General features: G+C 36.1%; 5 protein-coding genes across 8 annotated transcripts; 3 read left to right on the forward strand and 2 right to left on the reverse strand.

Annotated features, from left to right (window-relative positions):
* The first annotated feature begins 296 nt into the window (after positions 1-296).
* Positions 297-1,541, forward strand: LOC125424290 (uncharacterized). The gene has a single exon (XM_048481183.2). The coding sequence runs from the start codon at positions 678-680 to the stop codon at positions 1,302-1,304; it is 627 nt and encodes a 208-aa protein (XP_048337140.2). The 5' UTR covers positions 297-677; the 3' UTR covers positions 1,305-1,541.
* A 982-nt stretch (positions 1,542-2,523) lies between these two features.
* On the forward strand, positions 2,524-9,045 carry LOC107427972 (OVARIAN TUMOR DOMAIN-containing deubiquitinating enzyme 12). 3 transcript variants are annotated; one of them, XR_007242988.2, is made up of 11 exons: positions 2,524-2,823; positions 3,022-3,198; positions 3,750-3,823; positions 4,310-4,364; positions 4,438-4,512; positions 5,399-5,472; positions 5,620-5,668; positions 5,973-6,057; positions 6,602-6,689; positions 6,836-6,892; positions 6,995-7,306. XR_007242988.2 is itself a non-coding variant. In XM_048480702.2 (10 exons), the coding sequence occupies exons 2-10, from the start codon at positions 3,025-3,027 to the stop codon at positions 7,039-7,041; spliced, it is 690 nt and encodes a 229-aa protein (XP_048336659.2). In that variant the 5' UTR covers positions 2,530-2,823; positions 3,022-3,024; the 3' UTR covers positions 7,042-7,306. The 3 variants fall into 3 exon arrangements, 1 of the variants encoding a protein (XP_048336659.2); XR_007242986.2 differs by lacking the exon at positions 6,602-6,689 and adding an exon at positions 7,371-9,045 and having other exon boundaries at positions 2,530-2,823; positions 6,995-7,137; XM_048480702.2 differs by lacking the exon at positions 6,602-6,689 and having other exon boundaries at positions 2,530-2,823.
* On the reverse strand, positions 8,922-11,412 carry LOC107427982 (glyceraldehyde-3-phosphate dehydrogenase A, chloroplastic). Its single transcript, XM_016038398.4, has 5 exons — positions 11,156-11,412; positions 10,885-11,004; positions 10,079-10,380; positions 9,716-9,960; positions 8,922-9,605 (listed from the first exon to the last, which is right to left on the reverse strand). Exons 1-5 carry the CDS (start codon positions 11,195-11,197, stop codon positions 9,103-9,105), a joined length of 1,212 nt encoding a protein of 403 aa, XP_015893884.1. The 5' UTR covers positions 11,198-11,412; the 3' UTR covers positions 8,922-9,102.
* Positions 11,413-14,127: 2,715 nt separating this feature from the next.
* Positions 14,128-18,311, forward strand: LOC107427984 (heavy metal-associated isoprenylated plant protein 35). 2 transcript variants are annotated; one of them, XM_016038402.4, is made up of 3 exons: positions 14,128-15,262; positions 15,372-15,450; positions 15,566-18,311. In XM_016038402.4, exons 1-3 carry the CDS (start codon positions 15,239-15,241, stop codon positions 16,234-16,236), a joined length of 774 nt encoding a protein of 257 aa, XP_015893888.2. In that variant the 5' UTR covers positions 14,128-15,238; the 3' UTR covers positions 16,237-18,311. The 2 variants fall into 2 exon arrangements, with proteins under 2 accessions (XP_015893888.2, XP_048337196.2); XM_048481239.2 differs by having other exon boundaries at positions 15,372-18,311.
* A 133-nt stretch (positions 18,312-18,444) lies between these two features.
* Positions 18,445-20,535, reverse strand: LOC107427983 (WD repeat-containing protein LWD1). The gene is made up of 2 exons (XM_016038399.4): positions 19,114-20,535; positions 18,445-18,942 (listed from the first exon to the last, which is right to left on the reverse strand). Exons 1-2 carry the CDS (start codon positions 20,140-20,142, stop codon positions 18,859-18,861), a joined length of 1,113 nt encoding a protein of 370 aa, XP_015893885.1. The 5' UTR covers positions 20,143-20,535; the 3' UTR covers positions 18,445-18,858.
* Positions 20,536-21,068: the final 533 nt, after the last annotated feature.

Raw genomic sequence — 21,068 nt, forward strand, 5'->3', positions numbered from 1 at the left:
GAGGAAGAAACACGTGTCTTCCTCTTCCTTGAAAGTTTTAGCTTCGCAAACGACCTAACCAGAATCAAGCCTATTATACAGGGCCACGTGTCCAGCACTTTATTCCCTTTAACTTTAACTTTTACTTTCACTTTCACTACCTTTTTTTCTTTTCTTTCCTTTTCGTTTTTTTTTTTTTTTAAAAAAAAAATTAATTTTTTGTTTTCTTAATCCCCACTCTTTCTTGCTTTGGTTAGCCAAGTTGCCCAATTCCGCTGCTGCTTAATGCTTATATATACCCTATGCGCCCACCCAGTTGTCGTTCATGCCAAAACACTGCTTTTGCTTTCTCCTTTTACTTTGCAACCTACAAATTTAAGTACACCCTCTAGCTTATTGCCTCCTAAATTTGCTCCTTTTATATCTCTTTATCTTGACTCCTAACTGATCAATTCATCCATATTTATGTATTAATATATAAACCTGTAGCTCATCATTAATCTCATTCATATATATATATATATATATATATATATATATATGTATATATAGGTATCATATGAGTTTTACATCGATATCTCTGGCTCTGGAGGTGAGGTCTATGTTTGTATATATATATATATATATATTTAATATTCTTCTTTTTTTTCTTCTCTGAGAATTGAGAGTAGTGTTGTTGGTAGCCAAGCCAAATTAAGATGAAGAACAGAGCGTCTGGAATAGTAAAGAAGATAATAGCGGCCATAAGCTCCATAGCCAAGGCTAAAACCATGGCTCTCAAGTCCAAAACAACCGCCCTCAAGACTCGCATCGCCATATTTTCATTGCTGAGGAACAAGAAGATTCTCATGACCTCCATCTCTCACAAGCTCCAGGCTTTGGTCAGCCAACACGGCAGCAAAGGTCATTCTATTTCCAATTCCGACCCAGAACAAGAACAAGAACATGAAGTTCTACAGAGCCACAAAGCCGCCCTTGTGCTATACACCAGTAGCCATAATATTAATGCCATGGCCTGCGAGTGCGAGCAGGCTGCAGATGAGCATGTACAAGTAGGGTACTTGCAGGAGTACGAGGATGAGGTGGAGGAGAAATACCCGGATCTTACGCACTCGCTGTTTGACGAAGTGGAAGATACAGCTGGAGCTCCATCGGTGATAGACATGGTGAAAAACTCAAAGGAGGAGGCAGGGGAAGAATTCAGGCTGGAAGACGAAATAGACCACGTGGCCGATCTCTTCATTAAGAGGTTCCACCGACAGATTATGTTTCAGAAGCAACAGTCCTTGAAGAGGAACCAGGAGATGCTCCTCCGGACTGCCTAGGCCTACCTACCTCCTGACTACCTACTCAAACATATTCCCCACCAATTTATTATGTTATGATACCAATCCAGGCAGCTCATATTTCACAGGCAATCTTTATTTTCTTTTTTCTTTTTTTGGGTGCCCCATGAAATTTCCAATTACTTGAGCTGCATTAGTTATGTCTATGTTATAAACAAATTTTTAGTCTTCAATTCCTTGATCGATGCATAATATAAATTGTATCAAATTTAATCAGTCCGACTACTCCTCCTCCTCCTCCTCCTCCTCCTCCTCCTCCTCTTCTTCTTCTTTTTGTTATTTATATCAATAATGTCAGCTGAACTTTGATCATTGTGACAATTAGGAGGGAATTAAGCAAGCAAATTTTCTCAAACATTATTACATTTTGAAACACACACACACACATATGTTTGTTTACTAGTTTATTTTCTCAAAAAATTATCTAAAGATAAATTACAACGTTCATTTCATCGAGACACCTAAAACATGGAAGTAATACAAGTGAATCTCACTAGTCTTAATTAATCTTGGTTATCTTTACATAATTAATATTGGTTATCTTTACAGACTGCTATCCATGTGACACTGTTATATTTGTTAACCCGAGTAGACTTTGTAAAATGAAATACAACATATTAAGATAATTCTAAAAATAATAAATAATATAACCACATTTATATTTTCAAGATTTGTTTCCTTATTTAGCTCCTATATTCCTTCTTTATTTTCCCTTAAAAAAATGCAATTTGAAGCATGTAACACAAATGACAAAATACCGCCTAATATCTGGTGAATTCATGTGATTATTTATTGTAAGAAATGAATGGGAACAAAAAAATAAATTAATAAGTAAAAAACGTGATATTGTTTCAAAGGACCAATATAAATATATATATATATATATTTTTTTTTTCTTTCTAACATTTATAATATTCTGTTTTATAGAATATATTTTTCTTTTAATATTAATTGATCAATTTCTCAAACAAAAAAATATATATATTAAAGAGAACCAATTCGATATTATTGCATAATTTTGAAGTGAATTTGCTGGACAAAGAATTTTCAATTTTTTTTTTTTTTTTCAAAAAATGGCATGAATTGGGCCCCAAGGTAGGCTAGGTCAGAGAGCGCTGTGGGTGGTGAGATGGAAACACGCGTAGTGCGTGCGTGTGACGCAGAGAGAGAGAGAGAGATAGAGAGAGAGAGAGAGACCATTTCCAAGTGTGTAATAAGAAGAATTTACCCAGAAAGCGCGAAATCTAACCAACTCTTTCTCTAAGCCACACCCAACCCAACCCCCAAATCTCATAACGTTAAAATCTCTTTCTCTGTCTCTTTTTTCCATCCTTCTGTCCTCTTATTCCCTTTTCTTTATTATTATTTTTTCTCTCTTTCTCTGCAGTCGCAGAAACACAGAACCTTCATATTCATCCAAACGATAACAAATCTCTCCGACCCTCTCTCTCTCTCTCTGTGTTCCAGAACGAAACTGTTGGTGAATCCAATCAATTAGGTACTTGTTTTACACTTTTTTTAAAAAAAAAAATATATATATATATATATATTCAGTTTCAATGACGATTCTTTATTTGTACCCGATTGTTATGACAATTGCTGCGAAATGGTTCAATTCGATTGCATCTCATTCTCATAGGGAAATCTAATATCTGCTGGTCTTTCTTTTTGTTTACCAATCAATTTATATATTTAGATTATGATGAATGGAGGAAATCAGAGTCAATGTTCAAGCTCAACATCCTTTAGCAGCAGCAGCCAGCAGGACACGGACATGGAGGATGACCGCATGATTGCTCTTATTCTAACAGAAGAGTATGCTAACTTAGATGGCGCAGTTGCTAGACGCCTTTCTGATCTCGCACCTGTTCCTGTAAGTATTCCACCTGCTTCTTTTTCTCTTTCCATATATATATATATATATATATATATATATATATATTATACCATATATTTTAAGCCCTTCTATGACTCTTTTTAATGTATATAAAACATACTATATTATTTCAAGGAGTGCAAATACTTCTTTTTCTTTTGTTGTGTTCTCTGTATTTGGAAAAAACCACGCACTTTGGGTATGTGTTATTGAAAACTAAATTGTGAGACTATTGGTCTGAATTGTCATTTGTAATAAAGTACTTTTCTTTTTTTTTCTTTTTTTTACCATCTTATGTTAACTTTCTATATTTTTGGACTCTGATATAGTTTCATGAAAGTAGTTGCTAGTTTTAATTGTAATTCATCCTGCATTGCATATTTAGACCTGATTACTTTCATGATATATGCTTCCCTTATCTCTGTTGTGTTCGATTACCTGGCCTACTCTTGCTCCTTTTCCTTTTTGCCTTTTTTGTCAACAAAATCTCCTATGTTGCAAAAAAAAATTTTCTTCAGAATTTCTGACAGTAGTCTCTTGTTTTCCAGCATATTCCGCGTATAAATTCATTCATCCCCAACTTAAGTGATGCTAGTTTGGATCATCAACGGCTTATTCAGAGGTATATCTTTTGTGCTTAGCATTTAAATGCACATTAATGATTTCTTGATCACGGAATTTGCTAACAAGTCTGAACATTGCTTCCTTCTTCTTCTTCTTCCTTTTATTTTATTTTATTCTTTTTTCAAACGGTGTTTGGAAATATCGGAAGTAGGAGAAATGATGATTTTAAACGCATTCACACACTCACAGATATAAGTACTGGAAGTTTTGGAAACCTCATTCTAAAGCACTGCATCTGTACTGACCTTATATTTGCTTGTTTGAAATTAGGAACGTCATTGGTAATATTATGGGCAACTGTGGAAATTCCCAAATAATAATAAGCAAAATGTGATTCATTAAAAAGCCATTACTATTGTGCATATCATAATATTTTTAAGCGTGTGCAAGAAATTGGTGCTAAGAAGGGTTGAAAACATTATGTTTCTATTTTCTCTCAGCATCTGGGCTAAGTACGACGTTCTTTATTGTCACTTTCCTGTAGGTTGAATCTCTATGGTTTGCGTGAAGTGAAGGTATCTGGGGATGGAAATTGCCAGGTATATGTAATGTTAACGTAATCTCGCAATGTAACCTTTTGTTATAATATTCACTTCTTTTCCAACTTTGCAGTTTCGTGCACTTTCGGACCAGATGTACAAGTCACCTGAATATCACAAACATGTACGAAAAGAGATTGTCAAACAGGTAGAGCATCTGTCAAGTGACAACATGTAAGAAATTAAATTTTAATTTGTAGATTTGGTTACACAAATCAGGATAAAATAATAGATGATAATGCGCAAAGATTATTGAGGGAGCCTCTCTCTCTCTCTCTCTATGCATCAAAATGTCTTAATATCTCTTCACCACCACATCTCTGATTTTAGTTTCATTATCTCTATCACAATCTACGTTACTCCATACTTAAACTTCAGTTTTTTGTTGTAATTCTATTTTGAAGTATTCAAATAGCCCATCACATTCTCAAGTCCAATGTTTCCATTTATTTGAATCTGAACTAAAAACTTCAAACAATGCCGAGAACCAATGCTTAACTGATATGATGTGCAGATTTGAATAATTTATTTTTCCAACTTATTCTGTCACCTCTACAGCTATGCTTAGGGATGGCAATCAAACCTGTGGGTTTGGGTACCCGTGGGTACTACCCCATGTGGGACAGGTATGGGATGAAAGAAATGGGTATGGGATGGGTTGGGCATACCCACCAATAATCAACATGGGTTTGGGTTCAGGTATTCCATAAAGGAAAAATAAGAATTTTAAAAAAATAAATTAAAATTATATGTTATAGGCTATGCTACTCTTTATAGGGCAAAGGAAGGGAGTATTCTTCGATTTATATGTTTACGTATCACTATCTCTTGGACTTTCCTGAATTATTGTCTCAATAGAAGTTGATAAAAAGCACTCTGCTTTATAATGGAGGATAATTTGAGCAGGTGCATCACTTTGAAAGGAGGTGCTGCTAAATGCTATAAATCTTTTGTTAGAGGCAAAACTATTTCTTTGATTAAGACCAAATTGATTTTGCTTATGTTTCTTTCATTTTCATTTTCATTTTTTCCAGCTCAAAGACTCGAGATCTTTGTATGAAGGATATGTTCCAATGAAGTACAAACGCTATTACAAAAGGATGGCAAAGTATGTTGGTGAAAAGTAATATAGTTACGGAATTAATTATTGTTAAGACTTAACATTTGTACATGCATTGACCTTGTGCTCGGACTTTGAACTCTATATGTTAGTACAGGAGACTGATATTTGCCTTTAATTTACTGCATATTGCAGATCAGGTGAATGGGGGGACCATGTTACTCTACAAGCAGCAGCTGATAAGGTCAGATATAACTCTCAAACCAGTATTAAGTAATGTTAGGATGTAATTCATTGCAATACTATAGGTTTGCAGTCAAAACATGTGGTATATATTCTTCTGCATAGCTGTTGGTTGAGCCCTAAAGTCATAGTAATTGCAACTTCATTGACAATGCTCATAACTTGATAATGTCATCCAGAAATCTTAGCATCTAGGGAGAAATATTCAAACCTCTTTAGGCTTTTTGGCTTGATTTTTACATGTTTTAAATATTGAATTTTACTTATTATAGTTAATTACTCTGTTGCTGCTTGTTCAAACGCAGTTTGCAGCAAAGATATGCCTTTTGACATCATTTAGAGATACTTGTTTTATTGAAATCATGCCACAATACCGGGCCCCAAGATGTGGTACCGTGAAAATATCTTCCCACCTCTCTCTCTCTTTCTCTCTCCCTCAGTGTCTCTTAGGCCACCCTTGAATGCTTCAGGGGCTGCCTGCAATTAACATTTTGTCAGTCTCACTTTAATATTTCAAGCTATGAGTGGAAGTGTGGTTTTTAATTATCGAGTAGCATTAATGCATTTTAATATGTTTCTGTAATTGGTTATAGGTCCAAATCAAAGTAAACGGCTGGGTGTATTTCCAGGACACTGAAAGAAATTATATGTTTAAAAGGATAAAATAGAGTGAGCAGTTAGGCGTTCAGTTTTAACGTAAAAGGGATGAAATAATTAGTAGAGATATGTTGTTAGTGGTTGGAAGCTTTGCATTATGTTTAGAGAGATTTAATGAAGAAGATATACATAAGTCCATAGGCGAATGCTGAGTGTGTTTTGTTTCAACTTGATATAAATAGCTATGAGTTTTGGGTTTTGACAGTAACTGAACATGATATTTTATCGAAGTTTCCTGACATCTAAGACCTTTATTTCCTGATATTGGATGGGACAGGGGTATAAATGTAAGGGGAGGTGTTGAGTGTGTGCTAGATTGGTGTGAAAACACACGTGGTTCAACTTCCTAACTGCTTAATCTTTTGGTATGGTTTGTAACATGACATAGATATTTTTGGAGCCTCATGATTTAGAGATTGCAATGCTGGTATTAGCTGGAATGTTTGTCCCATTTGTATGTCTAAACTTATTTGTAAATTAATTCTGGTTCTTTTCATTTTTAATCATGCAGAATTGTGGTTGAGTTTCTGGTCTGAGGTTCATTACAATTCATTATATGAAATCCAAGGTTTGTTTGGGCTATAAATGTCTTAGCTTTAAACGTTGTAATGGCATGACAATGTGGAGATATTGGTTTGATGATCTGTGGAGTTATTTGTTTGTTTTGCAGTTGCTCCAATTCAACCAAAGCCAAGGAAGAAACACTGGTTGTTTTAGTGGGACCAGTATAGAAATTTTGGTCACTGAGGCTGTTGAAAATTATAGCACTGTGTATAAGTTGCCTACATGTATCTCTCTCTCATTCATTAGAAGGTTTGTATCTTTAATGTGTTTACATACATATACATACATATATATTTCGTTTTGTTCTTTATATCTGTAAATATATTTACTTGTTCAGACGTCTATTTTTTAATTGTTTATTCTTCCGTAAGATTGATCAGTGAGTTTGACTCAATAAAATTAGAGTTTATTGCCTGGATAGCTTTCCCGGAAATTTGTAACTAGATTCGTTGTGTCGTTTTTTCGTTTTTCTGTGGGTTAAGAAATTTCGAGGACAAACGAGGAACAACGTCAGTATAGATTGTGACTTATCGGCCTAGTTTGTTGACATGTTGTCATCCGGTTAGTATCTCATTCAATTATATGGATGATGAATAAAATGCTTTAACAAGATATATGGTTTTATTAGAAATTGATGCAGTAGTAACTTCGCCAAGTGTACAACTCTATAGATTGGATTTAATTATTGTAAAACGAAAGTGTTTCTGTATTTCGCCAAAAGAAGGTAAAATGTTTTTCTGTATTTTAGAGGTCGAATGTCCTCTAATATATTTATGATGTTGCAAGATCCAGTAACATGGAACAAAAAGAAATAAAAAAGTGTGGGCATCTTTGTCGGGACTAGCAATGCATGTATGGCGTTAACTCCATGGCATTATAGGTGTTTTGCCTGTCCTGACTTCCTGACTACTAAATGTTACCCTGCAAGTGCAAGTGCAACTGCAGAAAATCAATCTCAGTTCTAAAATCTAATCTAAGCATTTAGATCCTCCATCTTTCAATAAAAAATTAGTTGTCGGATATTTGTTTTACCTTTTTTTTTTTTTTAATATAATTTTCGGTTTTTATAAGTTGTTAGAATTTCATATTGAGGAATATTAGTATCAATATTGTAAGTTGTTACAAGTATTTTATGTATTGAGACTCATAAGGTTAAAAAATAAATACTATTGCTCTATCAATTGATTAGTTATTTAGAATTTTTTCTACTGTGCTAAAAATGGCTACTTATGGTAGGACTTTAAACATGAACTGTTCAAATCACAATTAGCTTTTTTTTTTTTTTCTTTTATCTTTTTTCTATGGCTATATGAAACCCAAATGATTAACGTGGTTAAAAAAAAAAAAATTACGGTAAATTCAATGGAAACCAAAAGGAATTGCTTTGATTTTTTGCCACAATAAAAAAAAAATTTAATTGAGATCATAAATATATGTATTAATTACAATCATTCATTGCAAAATAACTTTATTTGAAAGTTAAGGAAAATCAAAATTGAGAGAAATCAATATTAACCATACAATTTGTGAACCGGTGCATTCCACCAGATATTCAAAAGCATAAGTAAAATTTTTAAAAAAAATCTAAGATAGAACTAAGAAATGGACATGTTGATAAAGTGGAAGAAGAGGGGTTAGTGAATGAGATTGAAAGAGGAAGATTTAAGAATAATTTTTATCCATTATAGTGTTTTCTTTCGGACAACTCGGAACGTGGGGTTAATTGTGTTGTAAATTCCACGATTTAATAATATACATACGCGCTGGCCTTATGAATTAACATGACTTTAGGGTTTACATGACTCGTGATGGTTAAATGGTCCATTTTAATTTAACAATTTATACGGAAGATTTTTAATTGTGAGTGGGTTGCCTTCTTTCGTTTGGTAGTGCAGGATTTCAATCTCTTAATTTCTTGTTAAGGCAACCCGAGTTAGTTAGGAGCTTGCTGTTTGATAAAATACCAAAATGGTTAACCAGCTTCGCTAGAGATTAACAAAGAAAAGAATAAATGGTTTGGAGGCTGCTTGATGTTGATGATCAATATTTGAGACTGCTATTGACAAGCCAGAGAAAATGGTTCAGCTAGCGTAGTACGTTCTCATCATTACAAATTGTAATTAATAAGAGCAAAAAATAAAGAGAGAGAAAAACAAACTACTAAAAATTGCGGAAGAGAGGAGTGGAGTGGAGTGGCAAAATGAATTACTTTGCTTACTTCCACTTGTTGGCAACAATGTCAGCCAAATCGACGACCCTCTGAGAGTAACCCCACTCGTTGTCGTACCAAGCGATGACCTTGACCAAGTCATCTCCCATAACCATGGTCAAGGAGGAGTCGACTGTGGAAGACACATCGCTGCATCTGAAATCCACGGAAACCAGGGGCTCATCGCAAACAGAGAGAATATCCTTGAGCTCTTTGTCGGCGCTGTCTCTGAAAGCAGCATTGACCTCCTCAGCAAACGTCTTCTTGGAGACCTGGACCACCAGGTCCACCACCGAGACATTGGGGGTGGGGACACGGAGGGCTATGCCGTTGAGCTTGCCCTTGAGTGTTGGGAGCACCAGAGCGACTGCCTTTGCTGCACCTGTGGATGTGGGAACTATGTTCAGGGCTGCAGCCCGAGCACGCCTCAGGTCGCGGTGGCTAGCATCAAGAAGCCTCTGGTCCCCGGTGTACGAGTGAGTGGTGGTCATGGTACCCTTGATGATGCCTAAAGCCATCCATTCCCATACATAATAAGTTGTTAATTCCATCATCATCATCATCATCATCATCATCATATTATCATATATCAATCAAACTTCAAATATCATCCATTACCAAACTTCTGGTCTAGGACCTTGACGAAGGGAGCTAGGCAGTTCGTGGTACAAGAAGCATTGCTGATTATGGGCTCGTCAGGGTTGTAGGCATCTGCATTCACTCCCACTACGTAGGTTGGGATGTCTCCCTTGCCAGGGGCAGTGATCAGCACCTTCTTCGCTCCTGCCTGAATGTGCTTTCCTGCTCCTTCCCTGTCCACGAACACCCCTGTTCCTTCTATTACCAGGTCGATCCCCAAGTCCCTGTACGTAGATATAATTAATACGATGCATATATGGTATCTAATAATACCAAGAATTCAAAGTCATCATACTAGTCGTCGTCGTCGTCTACTACTACTTCTACCGCTTAGGCACTTACTTCCATGGAAGGTTAACGGGGTTGCGGTCCGACACCACCTTAATGATCTTGCCATCCACGGAAATGCCTTCATCCGCAGGCTTCACGTCAGCCTCGAAAATGCCGAGGGTGGAGTCGTACTTGAGGAGGTGGGAGGCCTGCTTCACACCACCTGTGTCGTTGATGGCGATGATGTCAAGAGGGGAGTCTTTGCGGCCGTGCCAGCACCTCAAGAAGTTCCTTCCGATTCTTCCAAACCCATTTATGGCCACTTTTAGCTTCGCCTCCGGTACCCCTTTCCTGTAGCCATCGCTGCTTGCCACCTTCAATTCCACAATTACAACTCAGGTACCGCACCTTCCCGATTTAATAACTAGTTAATGTGCAATTTCCAGATCGCATAAAATCCATATATACTTGTCTACCTCACCTCTATTTTTGTTTATCATTTTTAAGAAATTAGGTAGCAACTACAAAATACTAATAATGGTACTGATTTTTGTAATGTTTTTATGATATATATATATATATATATATATATGTATATATCATTTGCAAAAGCTGATGATGACACATATTTTGCAATGTTATAAGCAGAGAAGTCTATGCTTATATGATACTAGTGAACTAATTCGATTCTTTTTGGTTGATGTTATATATAGGGGAGCGAGAATACTACTAGTGATCGATCATGCAGAGTCCTTGAATATATATATATATATATATAGACACAAGACAGCATTACATTTACAGCCAAAAAGTGCAGAAACAATTGATATATAATTAATTATTATGTAGAGGTAGCATGTTTGAGAGGCAGGACTGACAGCAGAGGTCTGGAAGGCAACGACTGAAACAAAGTCATCTGAGGTGGTCTTCCTCCCAAAGGGAACGCTAGCAGTTGAGCTGCGGAGGCCAGAGAAGTCAGAAAATCCCTTTCCAGTTGCCTGTAAGATGAAGATGAGAAAAAATGCCAGTGGAAATGGATAGTTATAATTTATTCGAGAAATAAAGAATGCACACAATAATAATAATGAGATTGGATGGAGCATAAGAAGACATGAATGTGCCAATTGAGAATTAGCAGCGAGCTAGTACCTGTAGAGATGGTTTGGCCACGGAAAGAACAGCCGAAGCCATGATGAGACGACCAGTAGGATGGAGTAGCAAAGACACAGAGAGAATTCTGAGGCTGTTTATATTTCCTTTTTATTTGATTATTATCGAGTAGAAGAGAGAAGGACTAGTTGGGAGTGACTGAAATGAAACCAAGAGAGGATGAGATTATGGATAGCCTCTCATTTAACGAATGGCTGAGGTTTCTGCTCTCTTTCTGTGTGTGTTTGTGTCCCTCCCTCCACTCTTTCTCCCATTTTCCTTTCCCCCACAATCCTTCCAAGTTCCAACCCCCTCTCATTTTCTTTCTAATTCTATTGGGCCAAGGCCCAATTAAGTTATATATATTATATGGACACCAAATTCTAATCAATTTTAATTTGCTTTGCCAATAAATAAATACAAATTAAAAAGATAAATAAATAAATAACAAAACAACAATTGAATGGGAAAGTGTGCTAGAGATCACATGTTATGTGATTTATTCATTTACATATAGATATATAATAAAAGAGGTGGTAGAAATAGAATTATCGGAAGGCCTATCTTTATTTGGCTCGACACCAATTTTTCATCTTTGTTCACCTTCACAACTATGCTTTCTGATCCTATTTTGGCCACAACACCCATTCGGCGACGATTTTGGACATCGTGTGGCTTCAACCAGCTCACATTCCTTTCAATCTCTTTTTTGTTCAAGTACATTTCTACTTTTATAACAGTTATTTTAGGTTTTTTTTTTTTAATTAAATCAAATAAATTTTAAATTGAATAGTGATAGATATGCCAATTCATCCATCAAAATGTTTACTAAATGATAAATATCATTATAATATTTGTTTATATTTAATTACATTTATAGTTTAAAAATTACTCATCCAAATATAATATATTAAAATTTCAACCAATAAAATTAAAATATATCACTTTACCACATCATTTTAATAAATTAGATGTCACATTATCATTAATGTTCTTAATTCTATAATGGTATAATTCAGATATTATTTACATGTTGAAAATATATATCATATATGTGTGTGTGATAAAGAGAGGAATCACTAGTGAATAGAGGGAAGAATGAAAGTTTCTAAAACTATAATGTACCTTATGATTCCAACAAGCTAAGCTAAGCTGTGCTAAGGTAGCTCTCGTCTGGACGAATTTTGAGAACTACACGCATGGCCAATGGCCTCCACTCAAGCTCGTTTTCTATCAGTTTTCAGCAACCACACAACACTTTCTGAATTTCATGCTTCAGCAAGACGAGATCTAGGCTGTTTAAAAAAGATTAATAATTATCTCAATATATATAAACATCTTAACGCCTATTGCTACTAATATTATTTCTAATGACATTAAACATTGTTAATTAGGTGAGATAGCTAAGTGACACATTTGCAATATATTTTTCATAAGTGAGATAGGACACGTTTCTAGCTAATGACATTTACAAATATATTAAAATACCAATATATATATATATATATATTATATCTGTAACACTTAAAGAGTATATAATTAATAACAGTTTTAAATGTCAATATAGAAAAACTACACATTTTATTGTATATACCGAGATCGGGTAGCTAGCTAGACTTGACTGTTGGCAAGTTAGAAAACAGCTCCAAGGCATGCGTATAGTTGAAGTTTTGAAGAGGAATGTTTCATGGTACCAAATTTGTTGATCAGATTTTTCATATGACATTTTTTTATTGGTTTATAAATTAATACAAATTAAACTTTGAAAAGATAAGGGAGACAATATATATTATGCAATTATAATTTATGCAGGTCATGATCTAGTAGTAACTGTACAAATTAAATTCGAATTCATCAAAAGGCTGGACTACAACTACACAAAGATTGAAGTTTGGAACGCAAAAAAAAGATCATCATAATCCAGCAGAGTAGACATGGACGGATGAGAAAGATTCAAAGAAACCAGAGACTTGAAGGCCCTGATACAATGTTCTGATAGAAGAATCTGTCTTTAAATCTATAGTTAAATTAATCACATATAAATAGAATTAGGTTCTACCCCAGTGATATCGATGGACAAATGTTTGTACATACATATATATATATATATATATATTTGACGGCTGCTAATTTAAATGTTTTTTAGGTAGCAATTTTTTTTTTTTTTTAGCTATTTTTTTAGCTAAAAAAATTTCAATCAATATATAGCTAAATATTTATAGAGACATGCATATTTATGGTTGATGTGATATCTAAGCCATTGAGAGCAAAGCAGAGCCAAGCTCAAGGCTTTATACCTATATAGATATATATATATATATATAAATATAAAAATATTTTACGGTACGAACTGTTTGTATCTGTTTGTATACGGATCATATCAAAAATCAATACTTTTTGAAAAAAAATATTAATTTTACTGTATAAATATTTTTTTTTTAAATATCAATTTTTGATGTGATATATATGTTGAAAGATCTCCACCATAGAATCATTATATATGTATATATATATTATTTTGAGGAATATATATATGCATACATTTATATATTGTGGAACCAATCCAAATCATAGTATACAAGTAACACACGATATGAGAAGTGAGCAGCTTGGACTGCATTTGTTCTTTTCTCTGCTTTCTAGATCATATATATATATATATATATAAATCCACGTGTACGGTTCCCATTCTCTTACATGTCATAGACCATGGGAATAGCCATTTGTTTGTTCTGTAAAGAGAGGTGTCTGATTGATTATGAACTACCCTTTTTTTTTTTTTTTTTTGGTACATGTTTTAACATTCAACTGCTACATATTACTACTGATCATGATTGGACTTTTGGTAAAGGGTTGAATAAACAACGGACAGTTGTTATTTGTTGTTTGGCAATTGACGCTAAATAAGGATCTTTTCTTCGTAGATTCGGTCTTCACACCACTGCAAGAATTTTTTATTTTTTTTATTAATATTTAATACAACCAAAGTACTTCATAATCATATATTTATGTATAAGAAAGTGGATCGGCATAATTAATTAAGCCAGTAAAAGTAAACGAGAGGAATGTTAAATGGTCACCCGGCCTCTCATCGGGGATTTTTTTTGTTTTTCCTCGCGTCCGGAAATCCATCTTTTTCATTAACTACTTGTAACATGAGCTTTTTACATTTTTACAAACGTGCGTTTCCAACAAGCTTTATTGAAATTTGTCTATATATATTTACCAAATCAAGGAAACCAAAATGTAAATGACAACTAAACAATTCAAATATTTCGCTTCAGACCAGAGGCGATCATAAATATGAGTAATATTACTATTTCTCATCATAAATAATTATCATTGATGGAAATTTATATTTATGTGTCAATTAATAATTTGTTGCATTATTATTAGTTTTGACTTTTTAAAACTAAAAATTTTTATGGGAGGCATGTTTTAAAACTGCTAAAAAGTAGATAAAAAATAATTTAAGCACTAAAAAGGACCAAAAATTAAAGTTTAAAAATCAAAATACCTCTAAAAATAATTTCAAAGATTAAAATGCAACTATAGACATAGTTAAAGAGCTAATAACCCTTTTTTCCAAATATATGAAGGAATATTGTTCCTGGGTCTCCTGGCTACACGTGGCTCTCAATTTTTGAAAGGCTGTGGTAAAAGTTGCACGATACCTAAAGAAACAAAGACCAATCTACGGATTACAAGATTTTTATTTATTTTTTATTTTTTTATTTTTTATTTTTTTAAGTCATAGCGCTAATGGGTTGGGATGTTAGGGACTTGGGAGAACATTTCTTAACATTCAAAAATTTTGCTTGCATAGAAAGCTAGCTGTCCCTGAATGCTTTTGCGTTGGAACAACATTTTCTGAAAGAAAGGCTATCATACAAACTCCACTATTCTAATGTTTACTGACCCTACCTTTTGGTGGCATATAAATGAAGGCTACCCAGAAGACCACTAGTTGCCATCACAGCTTTCTCCAATTCTCTGCCTCTTCATTCTTCTTCAGCTAGACTATATACTCTTACTTTGACCGGCTGCTTCTCTCCAACGCAAAGCTAAGGGGTCGCTCAGACCATGGCAGCGGAACTAGACTTGAAGGTTTGGAAACTCATTCCTTTATTGCCCCTTATTTCTTCAAAATGTTCCTCTCTGTTTTTCCTTTTTCATACCCACTTTAACTAATGGTGCTACGTTGGCTTTATTTCAGAAGGTTGAATTGAAGGTTTTTATCAACTGCTGCGATGGCTGCAAGAGGAAAACTAAAAAGGTTCTCCGGAGTATTGAGGGTACTAATATTAAATTTTCCAGCAGAACTTATTTGTTATCGGTTTTTCTCTTTTAATTTGGACAGTTTCCCCCACCCACTTATATCATGCTGCATACAATATCAATCAATGTCAGGTGTGTTGAAGACAGAAATCGACCCGTTGCAACCTAGAGTGACAGTGGTAGGGAATGTGGATCCACAAATATTAATTAAGAAGCTTTCAAAAGCTGGAAAACAAGCAGAGCTTTGGAAGCAATTAGGGAATGAGAAGGCTGCAAATGGAAATAAACAAGTAGCAAATAAGACAAATGAGAAAGAGAAATCAGAATCAGTGTATAAGAAGTCGGCAAAATGCCCAGACTCCTCCTCATGCGACAATGACAGTGGCAGTGGCAGTTCTTCCACTGAAAAAGTAGTAGTAAAGGAAATTCCAGATAGTGGGGATAAAAGAGGTCCGGAGCATGATCAGACAGAGATAGGCGGTATTTATGAAGTCACAGAGAACAAAAATGCTATTCTTCCAACAAACCATGAAGGTTTAGCAAGAAGCATGGTGCATGACAAAATGAAAGTGAGAACTTGCACACAACAGTGCTGCATGGCAGAACCACCTCAGCTAATCACCCTGCCCTACTATGCAATACATTCTTATGCAGCCACAGCAGCTCTATTCCCATCACCGTGCTATGCTCAGGCAAACTACCACTATGAAATGGCAATGTATCAGCCACCATTCCAAGCACCAGCAACACAAGTAGGGGATTATTTCAGTGATGAGAACACTGTGGGATGCTCTGTAATGTGAGATGATGATGGTCCATTCGAAATGGCTAAATTATCTGATTTGGGCATTCAGCATTCCAGTTGGTATTGGATAGAAACGATTAGAACCATGAATTTTGCAGATTTTCGGCTAGCTCACTTATTATATTTTTTGTCTCCTAGTCCTGCAAATAGTTCCAATCCAGTAGAAGAAATGTGAAAAGTGAAGACCACCTCCAGCGGAAGGAGCGGAAACTGCAGAGTTCCTGGATTTGTCGATAGCTTCTTTGACTTTATGAACATGGCTGCATGCACTGGGCATCTTCTTCTTCTTCTTTATTAATTCAAAAGTTGACAACAATTGATTCGATTATTTGTTCAAATCCATTTACCATCTTTCTAAGGTTCTTAACTAACTACTTATGATTTATTTAAAGCGATATGGGAAGGGCAATGATAGGAACCAGTGGCCGTCTGTCTAACCTTCCTACACAGGTTCACTACAAAGTAAACAGTACCAACTGGACCACTTTAGTTGAAGGGAGATGATCCTCAAATCAGTTATATAATAGAACAAACAGATATTAAACTCCACAGCAACCATCTTTCAGCTTTAACTAAATCAGTACGAGTAACAAGGTGTATCAGTCTTTTTCACTTGGCGGCATATTTAACTCCCAGCCATCAACATCTTTCTCACACAATGTCGGACTTTCTCAAATTTTTTATTCCACATCCTATATCCACTTTTCTGCTACACTTTTGAGACACTCCACTTGACAATAAAATTGCGATTTTTAATGAGGATTGCAAGTTGTTAAATAGCAACTCCACAACAAATTTTGATTTTCTTAACTTCATATAAAAGTAAAATTAAGAATGCCTCAAGTCATTCAAGAGTTCCATTTCAATGACAACAACCAAGCAAGCAGTTCTATTTACTTTTGTATGGATTTGCTTACATGCTTATAAATACAATAAATATAACAATCATTGGATCCCTTTATTACCATACCTTTTAGGGAATTCATGCTGTAATGTAATGAACACTCAGTTGATAGTAATAGCTTAATTTATGATAAGAGAAATAGATGAACCTGGTATCTCTTGGGAATTGACTTCCATCTTAACTTCTCAATCTTAGTAGTTAATTCATGAAAGAAACAAATCATCAAAGAAAGGAGGAATAATTGGAAATGAAAAGATAATCCACTGTTTTTGAAATTATAGTATGCTCTAAAAACTCAACATCTACAGATTATTTCTGGTGAACTAAAGGGGAACCTGTAGTATTAAAGGAATGACCTTCATAAGATCTCACTTCAGGATGTCATGATTTCAACGGTGAAGGGGGAAAAGAAAAAACTGTGAGGTGTTGAACCAGATTTTCAGTGAAGTGGGCTTTTCATGTCAAGTCTGCAATTTCTTTCTCTCCGTTTCACCTTTTTTTTTGGGGGAAAAATTCGGCAATTTCTTAGCTATAAAACCCACTCAAAGGGCATAAAATGACATTATACACAGAGCCAATTGCACAAGTATACTCCACCATGTTAAGCACTGCTGGTATAGCCCATAGCAGTGAATCTTAAATTCCTAATTTCCTTTAGCTCCAGAAATTGGCATCAAATGACATTATGCACAGAGCCAACTGCACAACTATATCCACCATGTTAAGACCCATAGACCGCTGGTATAGCCCATAGCAGTGAATCTTAAATTCCTAATTTCCTTTAGCTCCAAAAATTGGCATAAATGAAAAAGGCAATGCTGTAGTTTCCAAATGTGAAGACGCACAAACTAAGTCTTGGTGCTAAGAATGGCTTGGAAATAAATTAAGCGAGTTAAGTCAATTAGTTCCCCAGTCAATAATCCAAATCAGTGTTTCTAAAGATACTTTAGGGAAGTCAGCAAGGCACAGTAAAAATATGTGCACCATGCAATGAGACGTATGCCTCAAAGTCATGTATACAGGAGAGGAGCCGAAAAGGCATGAATTCTTAGACATATGGTATCAATCATATGGTTAAGAGGTTAAACCATATCAATAGCCTCATTATACCTAAACTTAACCAGCTCGAGTTTCTTTATAGCACACACGGCAGGTCTAGAATATAAGGTACCATATGATTACTCAGCGTCATAGGGAGGAAGAGTTCTCACAAAAAGCCTAAAATTAATTCATTTGGCTACCATAGTGCTTCATTCAGTGAATTTCCCAAAAGCCTTCCATGCATTCCATACAACCAAGAAATTCACTAAGTTTATATGCTTGCCAAGACCTTATACTGTCTGTTAAGCATATTATTAATTGTTTAATAAAGGAATACTCTGTTCAATTTGCAGATTACTATCTGTTAAATGACAACATGGAAACATAATATAAACCTACTAGATATACAGTTCAAACTTTTAAAGCATATGAAGCTTTCTACAAACAAAGAAATTCATTCAGTTATCATCCTTGTCAAAATTCTAAAACTATCAAGTGAGCAATTGCGAAGCCATTTAAGAGGTGATTTGTTCAGAGTACAATTGAGTTCCGTTAAGTAACTTTTGAGATGTTTTCTTTTGTTAGTACAACGAGGCCAACAATAAGCAAGATAGAGATAGTAAAGCAGAAGCTGAGCAAAACAGGTGGGTAAGAAAGTAAACAAATGACTAGAGGTTAGCACGCAAAACCAGGCATTAGGAATGGGATGACAAAATGCATAATAGAGTGGTAGATTGTTCCAATTGCGAGGAGGATTTCCTATCAATATCAATACCATCATATCATATCAGTTACCAAGAAAAGAGAAAAGAAAGAAAGAAATAAAAGAAGAAAACGAGGAAAAAGGCAGGTAAGGAAAGAATACAAACGAAACGAAAGGATAGAAGAGGGAGGCAGAAGTGGATCCTAACTAATATTCATAATTCATACCCTGAGTATCTGAAGCTTAGTGGAGAAGGCAATGGCAACCCAATCAGGCTGAGAAGAGGACCACTGAAGCTGCTCAATCTCTGCCCCAGCAGTGTAAGCAAGGATGGGGTCGAGGCCACCCTCGACGGGCTGTCCCATGGAGGAAAGATCCCAGATGAGGGCCTGAGAGTCATCGCCGGCGGTGCAGATGTGGCAAGAGCTATGAGGGGCCCAAGCAATGGCATTGACGCTGGCCTGGTGCCTCTGCAACTCGACGACAGGGAGAGTCGGGAAGCGAATGTCAAGCACAACGACCTTAGCACTGTCCATGATGATGGTGGCCATGTACCTAGGGTCCTGTTTGTTCCAGCCGAGGCGGACCAAGGGGGTGTCGGGCTCGGAGCTCTCGTAGATGATGGTGGAGTGCTCCTTATCGCGGAGGTCGAAAACCCTAACAGAGCCATCAGCGGAGACGGAGGCGAAAACGCCAACGCCGCCCCAGGCGATGTCGTAAACCTCCTTGTCGTGGGCGATGAGCTGGGTGTCGACCGCCTCGCGTTCGATGTCCCAGATGGTGCAGGTGGTGTCGATGCTGGAGGTGCCGATGCGCTTGGGCTCAGCCTCGTTCCAGTCGAAGGATGTGAGGGGCCCACAGAACTCGCTGTTTTTGTTGCCGTTGAGGAGGCTCTTGATCTCCACGGAGTCGTCGGAGATGCGCCAGACGCGGAGGTAGTCGCTGGAGGTGGCGAGGAGGTCGGGCTTCTGGCACTCCTTGTCCGGGATGAAGATGGTTTTGGTGGGGGGATAGGGATGCTCGAAGGACAGGTTTGGGTCCGACCGAATCTCGCCGTTGGAGTCGTCCAGCTGCACGATTTCCACTCGGTTCGGGTACTGCTCCAGGAGGCTGGCGATGGCCAGGCGGTACTTCTTGTCTCGCCGGACACTCCAGTTCATCGCGTAGATGTGCCACGGGGCTTCGTACGTGTAGATCTCCGAACGTTTCTGCTGCTCGTCCGACCCTTCCTGGTTCGGATCGCTGCTCGCCCCCATTAATTTCAAATCTCAATTAACAATTATACCACCACCACCACCACCAAGACGCAAAACCAACCCACCCAAATCCCAAATCCCAAAATGATGTACAATTCTTTACTCTTTACTGTATACTCAACTAAGAAACTACTCAAAAAAACGAAAAAAAATCAAAATTGATCTCCATTTCCACCCTCCTCCGCTCTCCGTCCGACCTCCACTCGAGTTCCAGTTCCGCAAAACCCAGACCAAAACCCCAGCCGCCGCCGCGTCCACCACCAACAGCCACCAGCTAAAGCTATCCGGTTCGGTTTTTCTTTTTCTTTTTATTTTATAGCTCAAAATAACAATAGTACCATTCTCCTTTTCTTATTTTAAAATTTTTTATTAGTGAGAAAAAATAAACAGACATCAGTATTTTAACCCTTCTGTGCGATCATGAGCAGACTTCCAAATTTATCTCAAAAAAAAAAAAAAAAAAAAAAGTTGACTTTTCACTTCTCAGCTCTCATTCAGTGACAAACTATGGGCTGGACTCTGTACAAAAAGCACCCCATTCCTCCAAAATCAATAAGAAATGCCCCCATTAATTTTTTTTTTAACTATTAAATTTAAATTTTAAACTTCTTAACAACTCTCAACTTGAGCATTAGTTTAAAAAACTTTATTTTTCTTTAAAACTTATTAAGAAATTTCAAAGACACAAGACATTAATCCAACTATGATCAGTTTAACTATATTTATAATTATATATATATATATATATATAGATATATATGAGATGTGATTATTATAAATTGATCTGTCCCTTAAAAACAATTTAAAAATTACCGTGCTACTAGCTGGAATTCAATCTTCACTAGACTAATTGGGTTTCAAGTTTTGTTTGCTAGCCTGAGGGCATCATTCTCTTTTTTCCTTACGTATGAAGTATTTTTCCTTCG

Source organism: Ziziphus jujuba, chromosome 9 (assembly GCF_031755915.1).
Source record: "Ziziphus jujuba cultivar Dongzao chromosome 9, ASM3175591v1".
NCBI lineage: Eukaryota > Viridiplantae > Streptophyta > Magnoliopsida > Rosales > Rhamnaceae > Ziziphus > Ziziphus jujuba.